The sequence below is a fragment of the Glossina fuscipes genome, unplaced genomic scaffold (assembly GCF_014805625.2).
Source record: "Glossina fuscipes isolate IAEA_lab_2018 unplaced genomic scaffold, Yale_Gfus_2 3, whole genome shotgun sequence".
In the NCBI taxonomy this organism is placed as follows: Eukaryota; Metazoa; Arthropoda; class Insecta; order Diptera; family Glossinidae; genus Glossina; species Glossina fuscipes.
This window is the reverse complement of record NW_023998417.1, coordinates 13,878,331-13,892,980: the sequence shown is the minus strand read 5'-3', so window position 1 is coordinate 13,892,980 and position 14,650 is coordinate 13,878,331. Positions and strand designations below refer to the sequence as shown.

At 33.2% G+C, this 14,650-nt stretch overlaps 1 protein-coding gene across 5 annotated transcripts in view; it reads right to left on the bottom strand.

The window, feature by feature from the left end:
- Positions 1-777: 777 nt before the first annotated feature.
- LOC119634907 (putative uncharacterized protein DDB_G0291812) overlaps positions 778-14,650 on the bottom strand; it is a 26,510-nt gene continuing 12,637 nt past the window's right edge. The window contains exons 1-8 of one of the 5 annotated variants that reach the window (XR_005246994.1): positions 7,781-8,042; positions 5,513-6,068; positions 5,054-5,413; positions 3,022-3,079; positions 2,800-2,868; positions 2,008-2,733; positions 1,075-1,936; positions 778-1,000 (exon numbers count right to left, since the gene is read on the bottom strand). Coding sequence is in view for 4 of the 5 variants with exons in the window: in XM_038029331.1 (XP_037885259.1) it covers positions 1,821-1,936; positions 2,008-2,733; positions 2,800-2,868; positions 3,022-3,079; positions 5,054-5,413; positions 5,513-5,521 (1,338 nt within the window). In the remaining variant the exon portion in view is untranslated. Of the gene's footprint in view, positions 1,937-2,007; positions 2,734-2,799; positions 2,869-3,021; positions 3,080-5,053; positions 5,414-5,512; positions 6,069-7,780; positions 8,043-14,650 lie in introns of those variants that run through there. The other 4 variants (XM_038029331.1, XM_038029333.1, XM_038029334.1 and 1 more) reach the window with 4 other exon arrangements.

Genomic DNA, 14,650 nt, shown 5'->3' with positions numbered 1-14,650 from the left:
AATCCTCTGTAACAAGATAAGCGTAGTAAGGAGTATGTTAATACGTTCGTTAGTTCACCTACTAACAGGCCCAACTGGATTGGACAAATGTATGTACATGCGACAATGTACGGTGGATGTTAGACTGGGTCGGTCCTCCTATATCTCGCCATTAAACAATATATTGCACACAAGCCAACGATGAATATTAAGAATTAATCGGCTTAAGCCGATTTTGTTTGTTGCACTTATAACTAACATTAAGTCTTTCTATTGCTATGTAACAATTTCAGAGATTTCTGACGATATATTTTGTTTGTTGTCTTGTTTGTGATTTACTTTTCTCATTTTTCATTTTAGTTACATACACATTTACATGTGTATATATTATAATATATAATCGTACATAAATATTTGATTTGCGTTTGATATAATTATTTATTATTATATATTTTATAATATTGATGTATATATATATATATATATATATATATATGTATATATATACTTCCTGGTATACAAATACGTGTTATGTTGGTTTCTCTTGCTTAATTGTTAAATATATATATATATATATTTTTGTTTATAAGTATGTAGGTATGTAGGATTTTTTATTTTATTGTGTTTCCTTTTCTATATATTTTTTGTTTTCTTTTCTTTTTTTTTTTTTTGTTTATATTCTATTTTAAGTAATAAGAAAATATGTATTTGGACCATAGTAGTAATAATAGAAGTTTGTGTTTGTGTGGGAAAATTAATAAAATTATTGCTTCGGTTATTGATTGGTGAGTAAGTAAAAAATATTAAATTTATAACTTGTCTATACATACATGCATAAGTTGATCAATTTTTGCTTTATTTAAATAAAACTTCAATGTTCAATGCGTTGTGTAGGATATGTTCTTCTATCGGCCATCAGCAAGCAAGCTCTTGTATCATATCGAATAATAGAATATGAAAAATTTCGGACTTTTGTACGTCCGCCCCGGAAATTGTTCGATGGGAAGAGATTTTTTCTCAACTGAATATGAAATAAACAAAAAAAAAAGAAAAGGAAATAAATGAGGCCAACACGGAAGGATATCATTGAGTTACATTGCTTCTGCTGTTTATCCTTAAGAAGAATGTACTCCGTGAGGAATGCAATTGGCTTTCCGATAAGAAGTATACGAAGCGAACTTAGACGAGAGTTAAGTCATTAAAATGTTCTGAGATATTGATTGGTGTCCTTCCTCTGATGTGCCTTATGCATGTATTCATGTCTTAAGTTGTACAAATTATAAACGTAAATTGAATTTCACATACGTAATTTAATAATTATATTAATAATCTGTTTACTAAATTATTATCTGATAATAATAAGCTCACTAAATTTCTTTTATAATGTTTATAAGACATACATACTTTAATGCATTCATTTGCGTACGTATCGTACGTACGTACACATGTGCATGCATAGTTTGTTAGTGCAATTTGTGTTGCTAGATAAAAATATATCTAAAAATAAGCGATTAGAAAAATTCTAAGGTTGCATATCATAACACAAACACACAACATTACATTCATAGTTAGCTTTGAATAAATAGATTAAATTACAGATCTATAAATATATGTATATAAGAGTTAAAGAGAAAGATTGTGACAGATACATAGATAGATAGTTAGATAGATAGATAGTTAGATAGATAGATAGATAGATAGATAGATAGAGATTGATTATAGAATTTGATTCTTTAAAAGTTTAGTTAAATAAGAATTATGAATCAATGCTCGGATTGCGTGTGTGCGTGTGTGCGTGTGTGTGTGTATGTGTGTTTAAATCTCGCGAATCGGGAATAAATCTAAACTTCTGCATGCCCAACGCCACATTTTGAACGTAAAATAGCTGCCAATCTTTGTGTTAGAGGTTCTGTAGGTGATTCCGAATCACTGCACGAGGTGGAGGGTAATTTATTGCCTATATCGGTAAATAATATATTAAAGATAAACAAAAACATTTATTAATTAGAAATGCAAGTACAGACATACCGTTACTGACATCTAGATCGGGTGTGTTTAAATCTTTAAGAAAATGTAAATTTGTGGGCACAATATCGTCTTCTTCTTCGAAAAGCAAAAGACTTGAATAAGAATGAGTGGTATTATCGCTACGACTGCTAGCACCTTTGTCGGCGCTTGAAGAGTTTCGGGACGAATTTGATATATTAGCGATCATGCCACAGCCAGCGTTAGCCGAAGATTCAAGTTCCAAGGCATCACTTATTATAATTTGTTGCTCGTCTACGGGTAAATCGTCGCCGCTACTGCTGATAATGTCTTCATCATCATCATCATCTACATCATCATCATCGTCATCATCGTCATCATCGTCATCATCATCATCATCATCATCGTCTATATCGTCTACGTCTTCCGCGTCGTCGTTATCTTCGGCTGAGTCACTTAGGCTGCCGCCTGCTGAGCTACAGCTAATGCCAGGGGCTTCGCCTTCTTCATTGCCACTGCAGCTGCTACTATTTAAATTTGAATTGGGATCCGCACCTGAGGAATTGTCTTCATGTACACCATAACTATCGTCAATGTCACCTACAGTCAGATTAACATGCATCATACGTGCAGGCGATTGTCCATCTAGCGGCACCTCTGCTCCATCACTTTCGCCCGTTGAGGGATCCGTAGAAGGTGCCTCCAATATTAATTCCGGCGAAGAGGAAGATTTATTATAATTCTCATCGCTATCACTCGAATTAGTGCCTGTAGTTGAAATTTTTCCCATGAAGAAAAAATGCATTTTTGTATTTTCTTTCTACCTTATCTTACCTCGTAGTTTATCCAAAATCAGAGGATAAAACTCTTTTGCTGTGCCGTTGTTCGGCTCGTATTGTAAAACTAACAAAATAGAATAATTTTTTTTTTTTTTTTTTTGTTAAGAAATAAAAAGAATTTTTGCTTTGAATTAAAAACTTCAGTTATTATTATTATTATTATTATTATTAAACTTCCGTTATAAAGTCTAAAGTTATATCAGATTTGTTTGCTTACTCAGTTTGCAGTATTTCAAAGCTTTTTTATAATCCTTGAGCATGACAGCCGAGAGAAACTGTTGACAAAAATTTGCAGAAATTATTTCCCTTTTGTTTTCAATTTACACTTGAATCGTTTAATCTTTATTTATATATATATTGTTAGTTAGTTAGTTAGTTAGTTAGTTAGTTAGTGATAGTTAGATACTTGCTAGGGGCTTGTTTTGCAAGCTAGTTCAGGACAGAAACGAAACCGAATGCCGCTACTGACTATTCAGCTTGTGTAGAGGCCTCACATAGATTTAGATCTTTGCCATATCATGGTCAAGTCCATGGAAATTCACAATGAAAAGTCACAACTAGTCAGCTAAAACATTGCTTTAAGCAAATTGAGATAAGAGTTGAATATGCATCACGTTGCCATTAACAAGAACGAATGTTAACAACTTGTAAGGCGTACATCGACGCGTCTCCCATCAACAGAAGGGTGTTTTAATTTATATGAGTTATTCAAAAATGTACCTTTGAATTTTCCTATGTAATGGCTATCCGTCCGGTTACCAAAAGAAAGACAAAATTAGCATACTTCTGTTCTCTGAGAGCGGTGAGAGTGAAAATTAAAAAATCCGTAGCAATGATTTTCTTTTCTTTAGCAAGCACACAAATACGTTTGTACTTAAACAAAACCATTCATATTAACTGATTCCAGTTGCCAATGTTTACAACATTGAAAGCTTACAGAAGTTTGTTTATTACACTCGGCTAAAAGCCGCCCCTTTGCTTAATGGAGGTTGCAAATAAAAATTAATTTTATGCTTTAACAATTTCATAATTATGATTTTAATGTTTTCCCTCTTAAAAGGAAAACAAGCAAAGAAAACTTTGCCCACATACGTATTAAAATATTTAAACAGTTATTAGTATTTTTACCATCGAAAGCGGAAAACTTTTCTTTCCCCAAAGAACAAGTATACCATGGAAGAGAATACCGCTTATTTATTCCTTACGTAACAGCAGAGTGACGTTTCATTCATGGAACACTTGGACCTAACCAGTGATGGCCTTACAAATAACACGAGTAAATTTATTTCACTACAGCCATTTTTCTTCGTATAATCATTGCGGGGACGCCTCTGCATGTTTTCTCCTCTTATTCGCCTTCGTTCGCATGACATGCAATGCTATAAATGCAATTTAAATTTAAAATGCACTGGACACATACATTGTGATGGGTATTCAAGAGTCGACTGAAAGCATTTATAGTTTTTTGCCTTATTTTAGTATTCTGTGTGTAACGAAACACTAAATTTGTGGAAAAAAGGAAACTAATTTTATTTTTCAACGCCATGCCATGCTACGAAAGGTATTAACTGAGTTTGTATAGAAATGCTTCTATTATGTAAGGTTTGAGTTAACATGTTCAACGTTTAAATGTAAAGAAATGAAAACGAGCTCGAAAGAAAAATCCGGTTTAGGGCGCATCGTCGCTCCCGTAGCATAGTAAGCAAAAATATTTAAAAATCGCAAAGTGCTTCACCCATAGTAAACCAGCTAGCAGACCAATCCACAGTGAAGTTTTATACAAGTCCGATAACTGTCTTTATTACGCCTTAAACAGAAGTCCCTTGTGTTCGCCGAACTCGTCTTCTCTCCTTTCAAATTTTTACATTTATGCAGCTATTAAAGACGAGTCAAGCCCCATTTGCAAATTTTATGTAAAATCATAAGCCACGAATTTATGAACCGTGTCCTCAAACTTTTTTGCGAGGTTTACAATCAGAACGGTTGTCATGCACTGACGGAGGAGAGACGTCTGAATGAGTTGATAAACACAAAAGACAAAGCTAATGGCAGACCATTTTCCGGGGTCGGGTATAAGAGCTACACAGTCAGTTTGTCATTGATAAGCGTAAAATGTGAAAGAGGAATGATTTTGTGGAAGAAAAAAAAAAGTGAAAAGCATAAAAGGAGAGAAAACTTTCCTTTTTATCTAGTTTCAAACAAAGTTTAATTGCGTCAGAGAATTCATTCTATGCTTCTGTTAAACTTACTTCGGCCAGAAATTCAGTTGGTGCTGATATGCTTTCATCGGCGTCCGTATATTCGGAAAGACTTTGGCTAAGATCCTCGTTTGAGGCAGTTGTAGGTAGGCAGGCGGGCGCTGCTGCTGCTGCACTTGAAGCAGCCGTCATGATATTGTTGATGCTATTGTTTGACATACTATTTATATTCGCATTTAAATTATTGTTATTATTGTGAATGTTGATGTTATTGATGTTAGTGTTATTGTTGTTAGTTGCATTCGCATTCGCATTCGCATTCGCATTCGCATTCGCATTCGCATTTGGCGCCGTTCTTGTCGCTGTCGTAGCATACATACTGTTACCATTCGATTCGTCCATAAACAATAGCTATTGTATCGATACATACATATTTAAAAGGGAAGAAAAATGAATAAAAGAATTTGAATAAAAAACGATAAACATCGTAATATATTGCATTAAACTTACACTCGACATTTTCCTCCTTTGTTTTTTATTTCTTTCTTTCTGATTTTATTCTAATACGTTTTATATGATGCACTGAATGCTCAATTATTCATCAGAATTATTTATCCTTGAGAAATCATCATCAGCTTCATTAATACCATCTTCACCGCTACTGTTACTGTAACACTAGTGTTATTATCCTCTACGCCTGAGTTTGTTCTACTCTGTCTATCTATTTCACTCTCTCTCTCTCTCTCTCTCGTGCTCTACTGTTCTACTATTTCCGCTAACGTTGGTTGGTAGTTTTCTTTCTATACTCGATTTATTCTTTGTGCAGATTAATTTCCAAGTGTTTGATTTTGTTGCTCTTATTCTCGTTGTTATATTGTGTTTGTGGCTTAAAGGTGTAAATCGCTGTGAAATTTATGATTTGAGTATATTATGTTGTTTTTGTTCGTAATAGATAGTACTAGTAGTAGTTGTAGTAGTAGTAGTAGTAGAGTAGTAGAGTAGTAGTATAGAATACAGTCAGTTCTTTACGTTCTGGACAGATACAAGTTGCAAATATTTAGATTGTCTGGAAAGAAAGTATAGAGAAACAAAGAGGAGACAAACATTAAGGCACAGTATGGAACACATTCATTAAAAAAAAAAAAAAACAAAATTCGGAGACAGATTTGTATGCGCCTTATGGTGAATCCTTTATCTAAATATTAGAAATTTTCCGATTAATTATTAATTATACGAGTTTCCGTGGCTATAGTTGAACACTTGTTTATCCTTATTTTGAAATTTTCGCATTTAATTGCACTCCTCTGCAAGTTACGCTTGCCATTCTATGGCTAGTGCCAGTAGTTCGTGATCTCTGCCCATTATATATATATATATATATATTTCAAGGGATCTCTGATATGCAAGACAATGCCAATGCAATTCCATTGTTCATTAGCCATAAAACAAACTAGAGAATATAATTAAATTCTTAATTGAAAAATAATTATTTTTCCGGTCAGAAATATTAACTAACACGTAGCCGAGTGGGATAATTTTTTGAAAGACACATTAAAGTCGTACGTAAATATTCTCTTTTCGATAGCTTTCGCCATTTTGTAAATCGTTTTTAAATGCAACATGTATAGACACAGGTGTAGATGGCCGCAGGTAATATTTATTATGCTTATCATGAAAGCCGCCAGTTTTCATTCATTTTAAATCAATAAAATATTTCATATTTACATTGTGTATATGTGCGTAGAGATGTGATTTATAAAATTAATCTTTAATAATTTAAACTTAAAAAGAGGTTTTCACCTTTCATCTACATTGTCAGCCTTATGAGTCCAAGCGATACGTTCTCGAAACGTTATGTGCGCAAAAAATTTAAAAATTCTTTTTTCTTATTCATCCAGAGTCCAATAAGGAGCTATCGCTTGAAATTTTATTGCTCTTGTGAAATATTGAAGAATATAACTAATTGGAATTGAAAAATATTTCAACAGATTTCACTATATTAACACTATAAACAAACATTTAAGAGTATAAGAAAGCTTAACGCTACCTTTTGTTTTATGAAATTATGACCACTCGTTCAGAGAATGGCCCTGACACGTATAACATGTTGATTGTCAAGAAGAAGTGTAAAGAGAGAGTGGGAGGTATCAAGCGGCCCCAGCCGCTAAGTGTTATGGTTCTTCGGACTGAACATTCACTATGATCTGTGGCATTTGGAATTAAACCCGGGCATGCGGACTAAGCCTACTTGGCCAGGCTGTAGCCTTCAAAAGATATTTTCGCAAGTGCTAAGCTAAGTGTAAAGCATGTGCATTGGTGCATATCGAAGACTCAGCCCTCCTTCCTTTGCTTACGTTTTATATTAAATTACATAACTATATATAATATTTATTTTATTATTAATTATAAAAACATTTACTTCGAAGCGAGTTGAATAGTTTTATTAATATGCTTTTATGGACATTCTTTGAAATTCCATGAACCAAAAACTCGAGGCGAGAAAATACTCGCAAAATAAAGTTTTACTTGACTTTCCTTACTATGCGGTTGAAGGTTACAAATTTTGTATCATAAAAAGGAAAACGAAAATTTATTGAATAAATCAGTGAAAATGTAGCGAAGTCCGGATTATATTTTCGGAAAAACGATTTTAAATGGCTCGACACTCTTTTGAAGTTGCTATTAACTCTTCAAGGCAGTGAGATAAAAATTGAAGTAACCGGAGCTAACATGGTTCCGCGTGGCCCGTTTTTAAGATTTTATTTTAATTATACCTACATTTAGTCTAATAGTTTTGCATACATTCATTGGCATTGCGAGGCACCTTTTCATTTCCACTTGTCTTTTGTGTTTGCCAATCCCAAATCCGCTTCCTTTCCGCTAAGATCGCCTCAAGCTAATTTGGTATATACTGGAATTAATTTATTTCAAATTGTAGAGTTTTTGTACATTAGCTGCGGACCCGCAATGTCAACAAAGACTTTTACAAGCACAAAACAATTCGCAAATTTCAACATCAGTTTTTCGTAAGCAACACTTATAAGTTAGATTATTATTATTGCAATTAGCCGCAATGATGATGATGTCGTTCGTTAGTTTGACTTAGAAATACTTTTGATCTATTGTGGGTGTTTATGGTATTTGAAACGTATTTATGGGTAAATGTAGTTTTTTTACTTGTTTTATTTCGCTTTCTCTCTTTTCAATTTGCTTTTTGCAAGTTTACGCAATCGACCGTCTTTCAGTGGTAACAGCTATAATCATTGTGTTTTATTTTCGACGAAAACGTTGCCGACAAATACAAAGCGAAACCTGTACACTTTTGGCGTATAGCGTATAGCGTATAGCGTATGGCGTGTGGCATATGGCGTACATTGCGATTCTTATCACTAATTGGATCCCAGCCCAGCTGACCTTTTTCTGACTGACTGTTGTTCAGTTCAGAGTAAATATAAAATATTAAATGGCGACCAGTGAGACGATGTGTTGTCTATAAATGAAAATATATACACACATATATATATATATGTACATAAGTAATTTCAAGTTCACTCTCCTCTACCTTGAAAAGTTTATTTCTCTTTGTGTTGTTTCTAGTTTTCTTTTTTTTTTTGTTTTCCCTTTGCGTAGGCCCTTTCACTTATGTGGCATATTCGGTTCGTTATGGTTTAGCAAAAACAAGAAAAAAAAAAAATGGAAGAAAACTTAACTTGAAGGAAATTTTTGGCACACAGACTTAGCGTGCATTTGCGTGAACTAGACGAACGTTATTCTCTTCAATTAAATTTACTGTTAATTAATGGTAAGATATTCAACAAAGTTCGTATCCACTTAAATGATTTATTAGTTTTGAAATAACACGCCATTGTGGTTAGCTATTATTAAGTATTAAAAATGTGTACATTTCTGATATTCTGAGACAATGGTGTGAAGTCAGACAGGACGTCAGCATATGCTCCGTATGCCTAATTTAATTTATAAGATTTTTCTTTCCTTTTTCTCTCTCTTTTCTTTCGTTAAGGGTTATTTTATAAAATTTGCCTGACGACTACGTTTGAAGTCTTGAAAATTTCTATCTTGTATTGCATATAAAAATGAAAATCAATTCTTGGTGAACTCACATCCAAGGTCTGTGCGGAGGTTTATTGATTCGAAAATGTTAAATGGCAACAAGTTTGTATATCGCCAACAGCAAAACACTTATTGGATAGCACAACCAAACGCAAATATGCCGAGCATGGATGGGGGGATGGGTTACGATAATTACTTATTAGCCAAAGTTATAGGAAAAGTATTTAATTGAATTCAGTCTATAATTAAGTGAATTTTGCTGTCATTTATGACGAAGAAGACGGAAGAAGAGAAACTAAAATTGCTTTTACTTCTCATCGAATGTTTCGATACCAGCTCGGGAGTGCGGTAAAAGAGATATCTAGAATCGTTGCCCACGTCAAGCTAGTTCAATGTAATTTCGGATTATTAACATTGGAACAACAACAGCACAGAAAACAACCCATCCGTCCGTGCTTCTCATTAATGTTTCAAAGGATTTTAAGTGGCATTTAGTTTACTGTGTAATTGTTTCTTTTACAACACTTCATGCTTTTAAGCAATATATAGTACAGAGGATAATCTCGCTCTAGCAAAAGAGCAAACTATCGCTTAACGCGCATTTCTATATGACAAACGTGAGTGAAGATGGCTAAATTTCACGTGGAATAAAAGTCTTTGCATTAATTAGTTAATGTTCCTAATACTGCGATCAGCGTTTAGCCTGATTGAAAAGTGGAAGCAACCGATGAGAATTTTTTATAAACTATAACCTGATATCTCGATTCGAGAATCGACTAATTTAAACTAGTCCTCCTCAAATAATTTTATGCATACGGAGTCGTCGGATATTCTCATAATTCATTTGCTAGATATCGGGTTGATTAATATTTGTAATACATACATCCATGGTGCCAGATATGATACTTAAAACTCGAATCTTCAAGTGCTCTCTATGTTCGAAAGTACATGCCGACATAAATGCGCTTGTAGGCATAACTCATTTATGTGTGTGTCTACGCCGAATACATGCTTTTTGATGTCAACGTTTGCTTTCGTTAGGAATACGTTATGTCTTCCTTTTCAATTTTTGGCTTGCTATCTCTCGGTGATGCTGATGCTGTCGGACATGTACGCCTGGAGTAGACAACGCACATATAAACGCATGCAAAGAGTTGATTCATTAATAGAGTTTACCACAACTTCGTTTTATGGTTTCTTTTTCCGCTTTTTTTCCCTTTTCAAATGGCTTTTGTCTCGGAATGTTTATGTGTCTGAAAGGAATTTTTATGCAAGATCCTTAATGTAATTGCATGTTAGATTGTGGCGCGTTTGTAATATCTCAACTAGAATATAGGCAACATTTTTGGTATAATGATTTAAGAAAATTTAAAGTTTGAGTTAAAGGAAAGTTTTGGATAACCTCCTTCTGCTTACTAGTTTTCCAATAAATATGGATCTATTATATTTCCCCGCATCTAACATGACCGAAGGGAAAATTATTAAGCCGAAGGAATAGAAGAAAAGTTTCTTACTTTGGAATCGTGGGTGATTTCCACAATCGATTTAACTAATTTCTTACCTTAGTCTGGCGAAAGTACAAATTAATACCAAATTTGAGCCTTATTGCTAAGCGCAACAAAGATTTTACTATTCATTCATTAATCATTTAATTTGAAAAAAATTGATTTATAAATAAAAATCTTGATCAAAATGTAGACAGATCCTATATAAAGTTATATGTACTTCTTCCTTTGCTCTTTTTCCTTCGAGAGCGTGTTTATTTTTCTTGTCACGCAAACCATTTCTTCAGGCGAAATTACTGTGCAAACAGTTGCCCGAATAGCGACAACATAAAGAAGAACAACACGAGAAAAATCTTTTTACAAAGAAATTGCGCTTGTTTCAGCAATTTCCTGTTGCACATTAAAAAAAAAAAAAAAAAAAGTAATAACAACAACAAGAGTAATAACAAAAATAACATATAAGTTCTTCTATTCACTTAAGGAAATTTATTTAGCTGGCGAGGCTTCTGCCTGGCCTTGACTCGATTTGAAGCGAAGACCATGAAGAACACCTTAACTATTTGCTTACAGAACGTATGCCTTTGCAAAGCTATTAAAATTCAGTTTAATTGAAACATAATCCAGTGATCAGCTGACTTTTACGACTAATTTAATATTTTTAATTATTTATAAAGGTTGCTCCGAAAAAATGTTGCTTTTCAGTTTTTCACGTTTCGCTTTTACAATTAAAATTTTTACATATTAGTTAAATTCCATAGTTGAGTGTGTGTGTGTACGGGTGCGGTGGTAGTGTGACTTTTAATTAAAACAACCATATTTAATGAATCTGCTATTTGCACTAGCCGCTGCCGTTTTGCCTCTACGAAGGCTAGAGGATGGTTTCCTCAAACAATAATAGAAAATTTAATTAGACATCAAACAAAAACTTTAACTTTTTGGAATTTGTTCACATCACCAGGGAGCGGATAAGTTCGGGGGTTGGTTGTTTTGTGTGTAACGCTGAAAAATACGTAGAGAGACTAGACAGAGGGTGGCCGATAAATGATACGTTAAGGCAAATGCGGCAGCCATAATTTGACCGTTTGCAATTTTTGTTTTTGTTTTTTTTTTTTGATTGCTTGCTTTTTGGATCATGAAGCAGCACTCTTGAAGTGTAAAATTGCTACTTATCATAGCCAGCGATGATTGATTTTAGCTCTTAGTATGAGTCAGCTGTAAAACATCACGGTTTCTTTGCGGATTATAAAAAGCACCCTTTGGAGTGCAAAATCCTTACTTATGGTAGTGAGCAATGATTGATTTTAGCACTTAGCATCAGGCAATAATAATATAGTGAATAACATGAAACCGAGTGATGAGGTCTGTATTGCTTATCCTCGCATTTCAATCTTCATAAGGGATTAATTAAAAAACAAAAATTTATTCCTCGTGCTGTGTAAGAGATGAATGAATGAATATAAAAAGGATAAACTCATCGAAAAAAGCAACAGGACTTTGTTTATAGTAATGCTTAGTAACATTTTGCTGCCGGCGGTTGAAGATTATAACGGTAAGGATACGATTCCGACAAAGGAGAATTTTTTCGTCACACATTCTGCCTCTTCTTTTGCTGTGCTTAAACACAGAGTATTTTTACAAAACTTCGACTTAATGTATCAACTTCTACCCATCATTGATGTGATATTTATTGACCTGATTTATACATTCTCTGTTCGACGTAAATCGCCATCCACTGTACGTAGATCAATGTTAGAAAAAATCTTAAGAATTGTCTTAAGTCGAGTAAGATTTTTCCAACTGTTCTTAATGCTTTACGTGCGTGTAAAAAATTATTTTTATAACTCATCATGAAATTTTTCTTTGTTACCATTTTCTACTTTCAGGAATTGGATAAACGCTTTTCTTTTACAAAAAAAAAAAAATAAAAATAAACTCGTTGGATGGCTTAAGTGAAAATTTGCTGATTTGTCCTTTTTTCCAGCTGTCTTTTGTGCTTATGAGAAAGTTATTTAAGATATTTTTTCTTAATTTTAAAACGTCCAACTGTACGATGTTTAAAAACTACTTTAGGGAGAGAAAGAGTTTTTGGTTGAATAATTTTTCTAAATGACATTTTCACTTAAATAAAGAAGCATTGAATATTTTGAAACCACTTTTATTGCAAAGAGAGCAAAAAAGCGTTTGTCTACGATTTTTTTTTTAAATTCTTTTAAAAAGTTAACCCGTTCGCTTTATATACGACTGTGCTATCGCCTCATGGCTTTGAAAAAACATTTCCGTTGTCAGAAGCATAAAATAACTGATTAAAATAACATGAAAAAGATTAAATTCCCTGGACTTTTTCATTTTACATAAATATATGCGCTCATGTATATATACACGTATATATGCATATATACCTGAATACATATTAAAATTTTTCTGTGAATTCATGCATGAAAATTACTGCAATATTTAATGAAAATACCTGAAGTCATGTATATTGCATGTGTTTACATTAGGTGCCTACAAAATGTTTTATATTTCCTATCAGTAGTATGCAAAATAATCGAGAAATATATATATCAAATGATCTGAATATACGATCAATCTATACTTTCTTGTTTCTCGAGCGGATAAAATTGTGAAAATGAAAAAAAGGCTTAAATATAAAACATATTAATCTAGATCAAAGAACATATTTTAAAAACTGGGATGTTATAGATGTGATACGATTTTTATGTTCTTATGTAAAAACACGTTTAATCAAGATGAACTTCTGTTGGATCAATAAATCTGGCACATCCCAGTTTTTGGTGGTGCTTATAAGAAATCGCAGTTCAGATACACATATCCTTCTTCGGGGGTCTATTGAATAATTATTAGTAAGTCATATGTGCTCCTGAATGCAAAAAAAAATATTTGGAAGGACAGGAACGCAGACAAGCCGTAATCGATTTAACCATTTTGCAGGGATCGGTTCCATTATATCGTAAAAATATAATGAATGATCATTAATTAATCAATTACTAAATTAGCGATAAAAGCTGAAATCGCTAATCGATTAATTCTTACGATATAGTTTGGCAGCATTGTTTAATTTACTATTGCTTAATAAAGTTTGCTTCTGTTCGCCGGTAACTCCCTGTTTTGCGCAAAAATACGAATTTTTATAAATTAATGAAATATTTTTCAGTGAAAAACTGTGAAAAGTGTAAAAATTGAAAGAAATTTCATTATAATTCTTGCATTATCGTCGGTTCTTTTGTTTCAAGTGTGCGTTACGAAGACTTTTCAATATTAATAAATTCGAGTGTGGTTGTGAAATAATTTCATTTAAACGGGATCGGGTATACAATTTACGTTAATCTTTTTGCTACACCAAAGTTTATTTGTCACTCACAATCAATGTCGATTATGCGAGCTTGGACGCAATTTTCTTGTGGCGTTTGTTAGGTTTGCTAGGTTGGGCAAAATGAGAAATATGTGATTTAAAAAAAAGTTCGGTTGAAAGATGGGTAAGTGAGCTTTTATCAAGAGATTTAAATTACAAAATTTTTATCATTCATTCCAAGAAACTAATCTATCTCAAATTTGAAATCGGGCTTGCGAATGGTTACTTTACAGGTTGATGACAGTTGTAAAGTATTCATTTTAGAGCAAAACGCGTCTTTAGAGGTTGATGAAAGTTCTAAAGCGGTTCTTGCGTATGGCCACTATTGTGTGGAGTTCCCATGTGAAAAGCTATAAATGTTGACGATGGTAAATAATGCCTCAATTTCATAACGTTTGTCTGCACATTTTCTCTGTTCTATAAAAACTTGAATCGATTCACGTGGTGTTATTTTTTCTATGAATGAAATTCGTTTGCATTGTTTGCCAATTTATGAATTATCACCAAATATTTTAAAGTCAAAGAGCTAAATCAGATGTTTCCCAAAAAATTCTTAATTAACCCTAAGAAATCGACGTGAACTAATTTTGCCTTCAACTCATTTTGCAATATTTACAAAGTATTTGATCAGCCGGTTTAGAGTCAATTCAATCGTTTATCCATGCCGTCAGTAGCGGAATTCCTTGTTTTGTTTTTTTT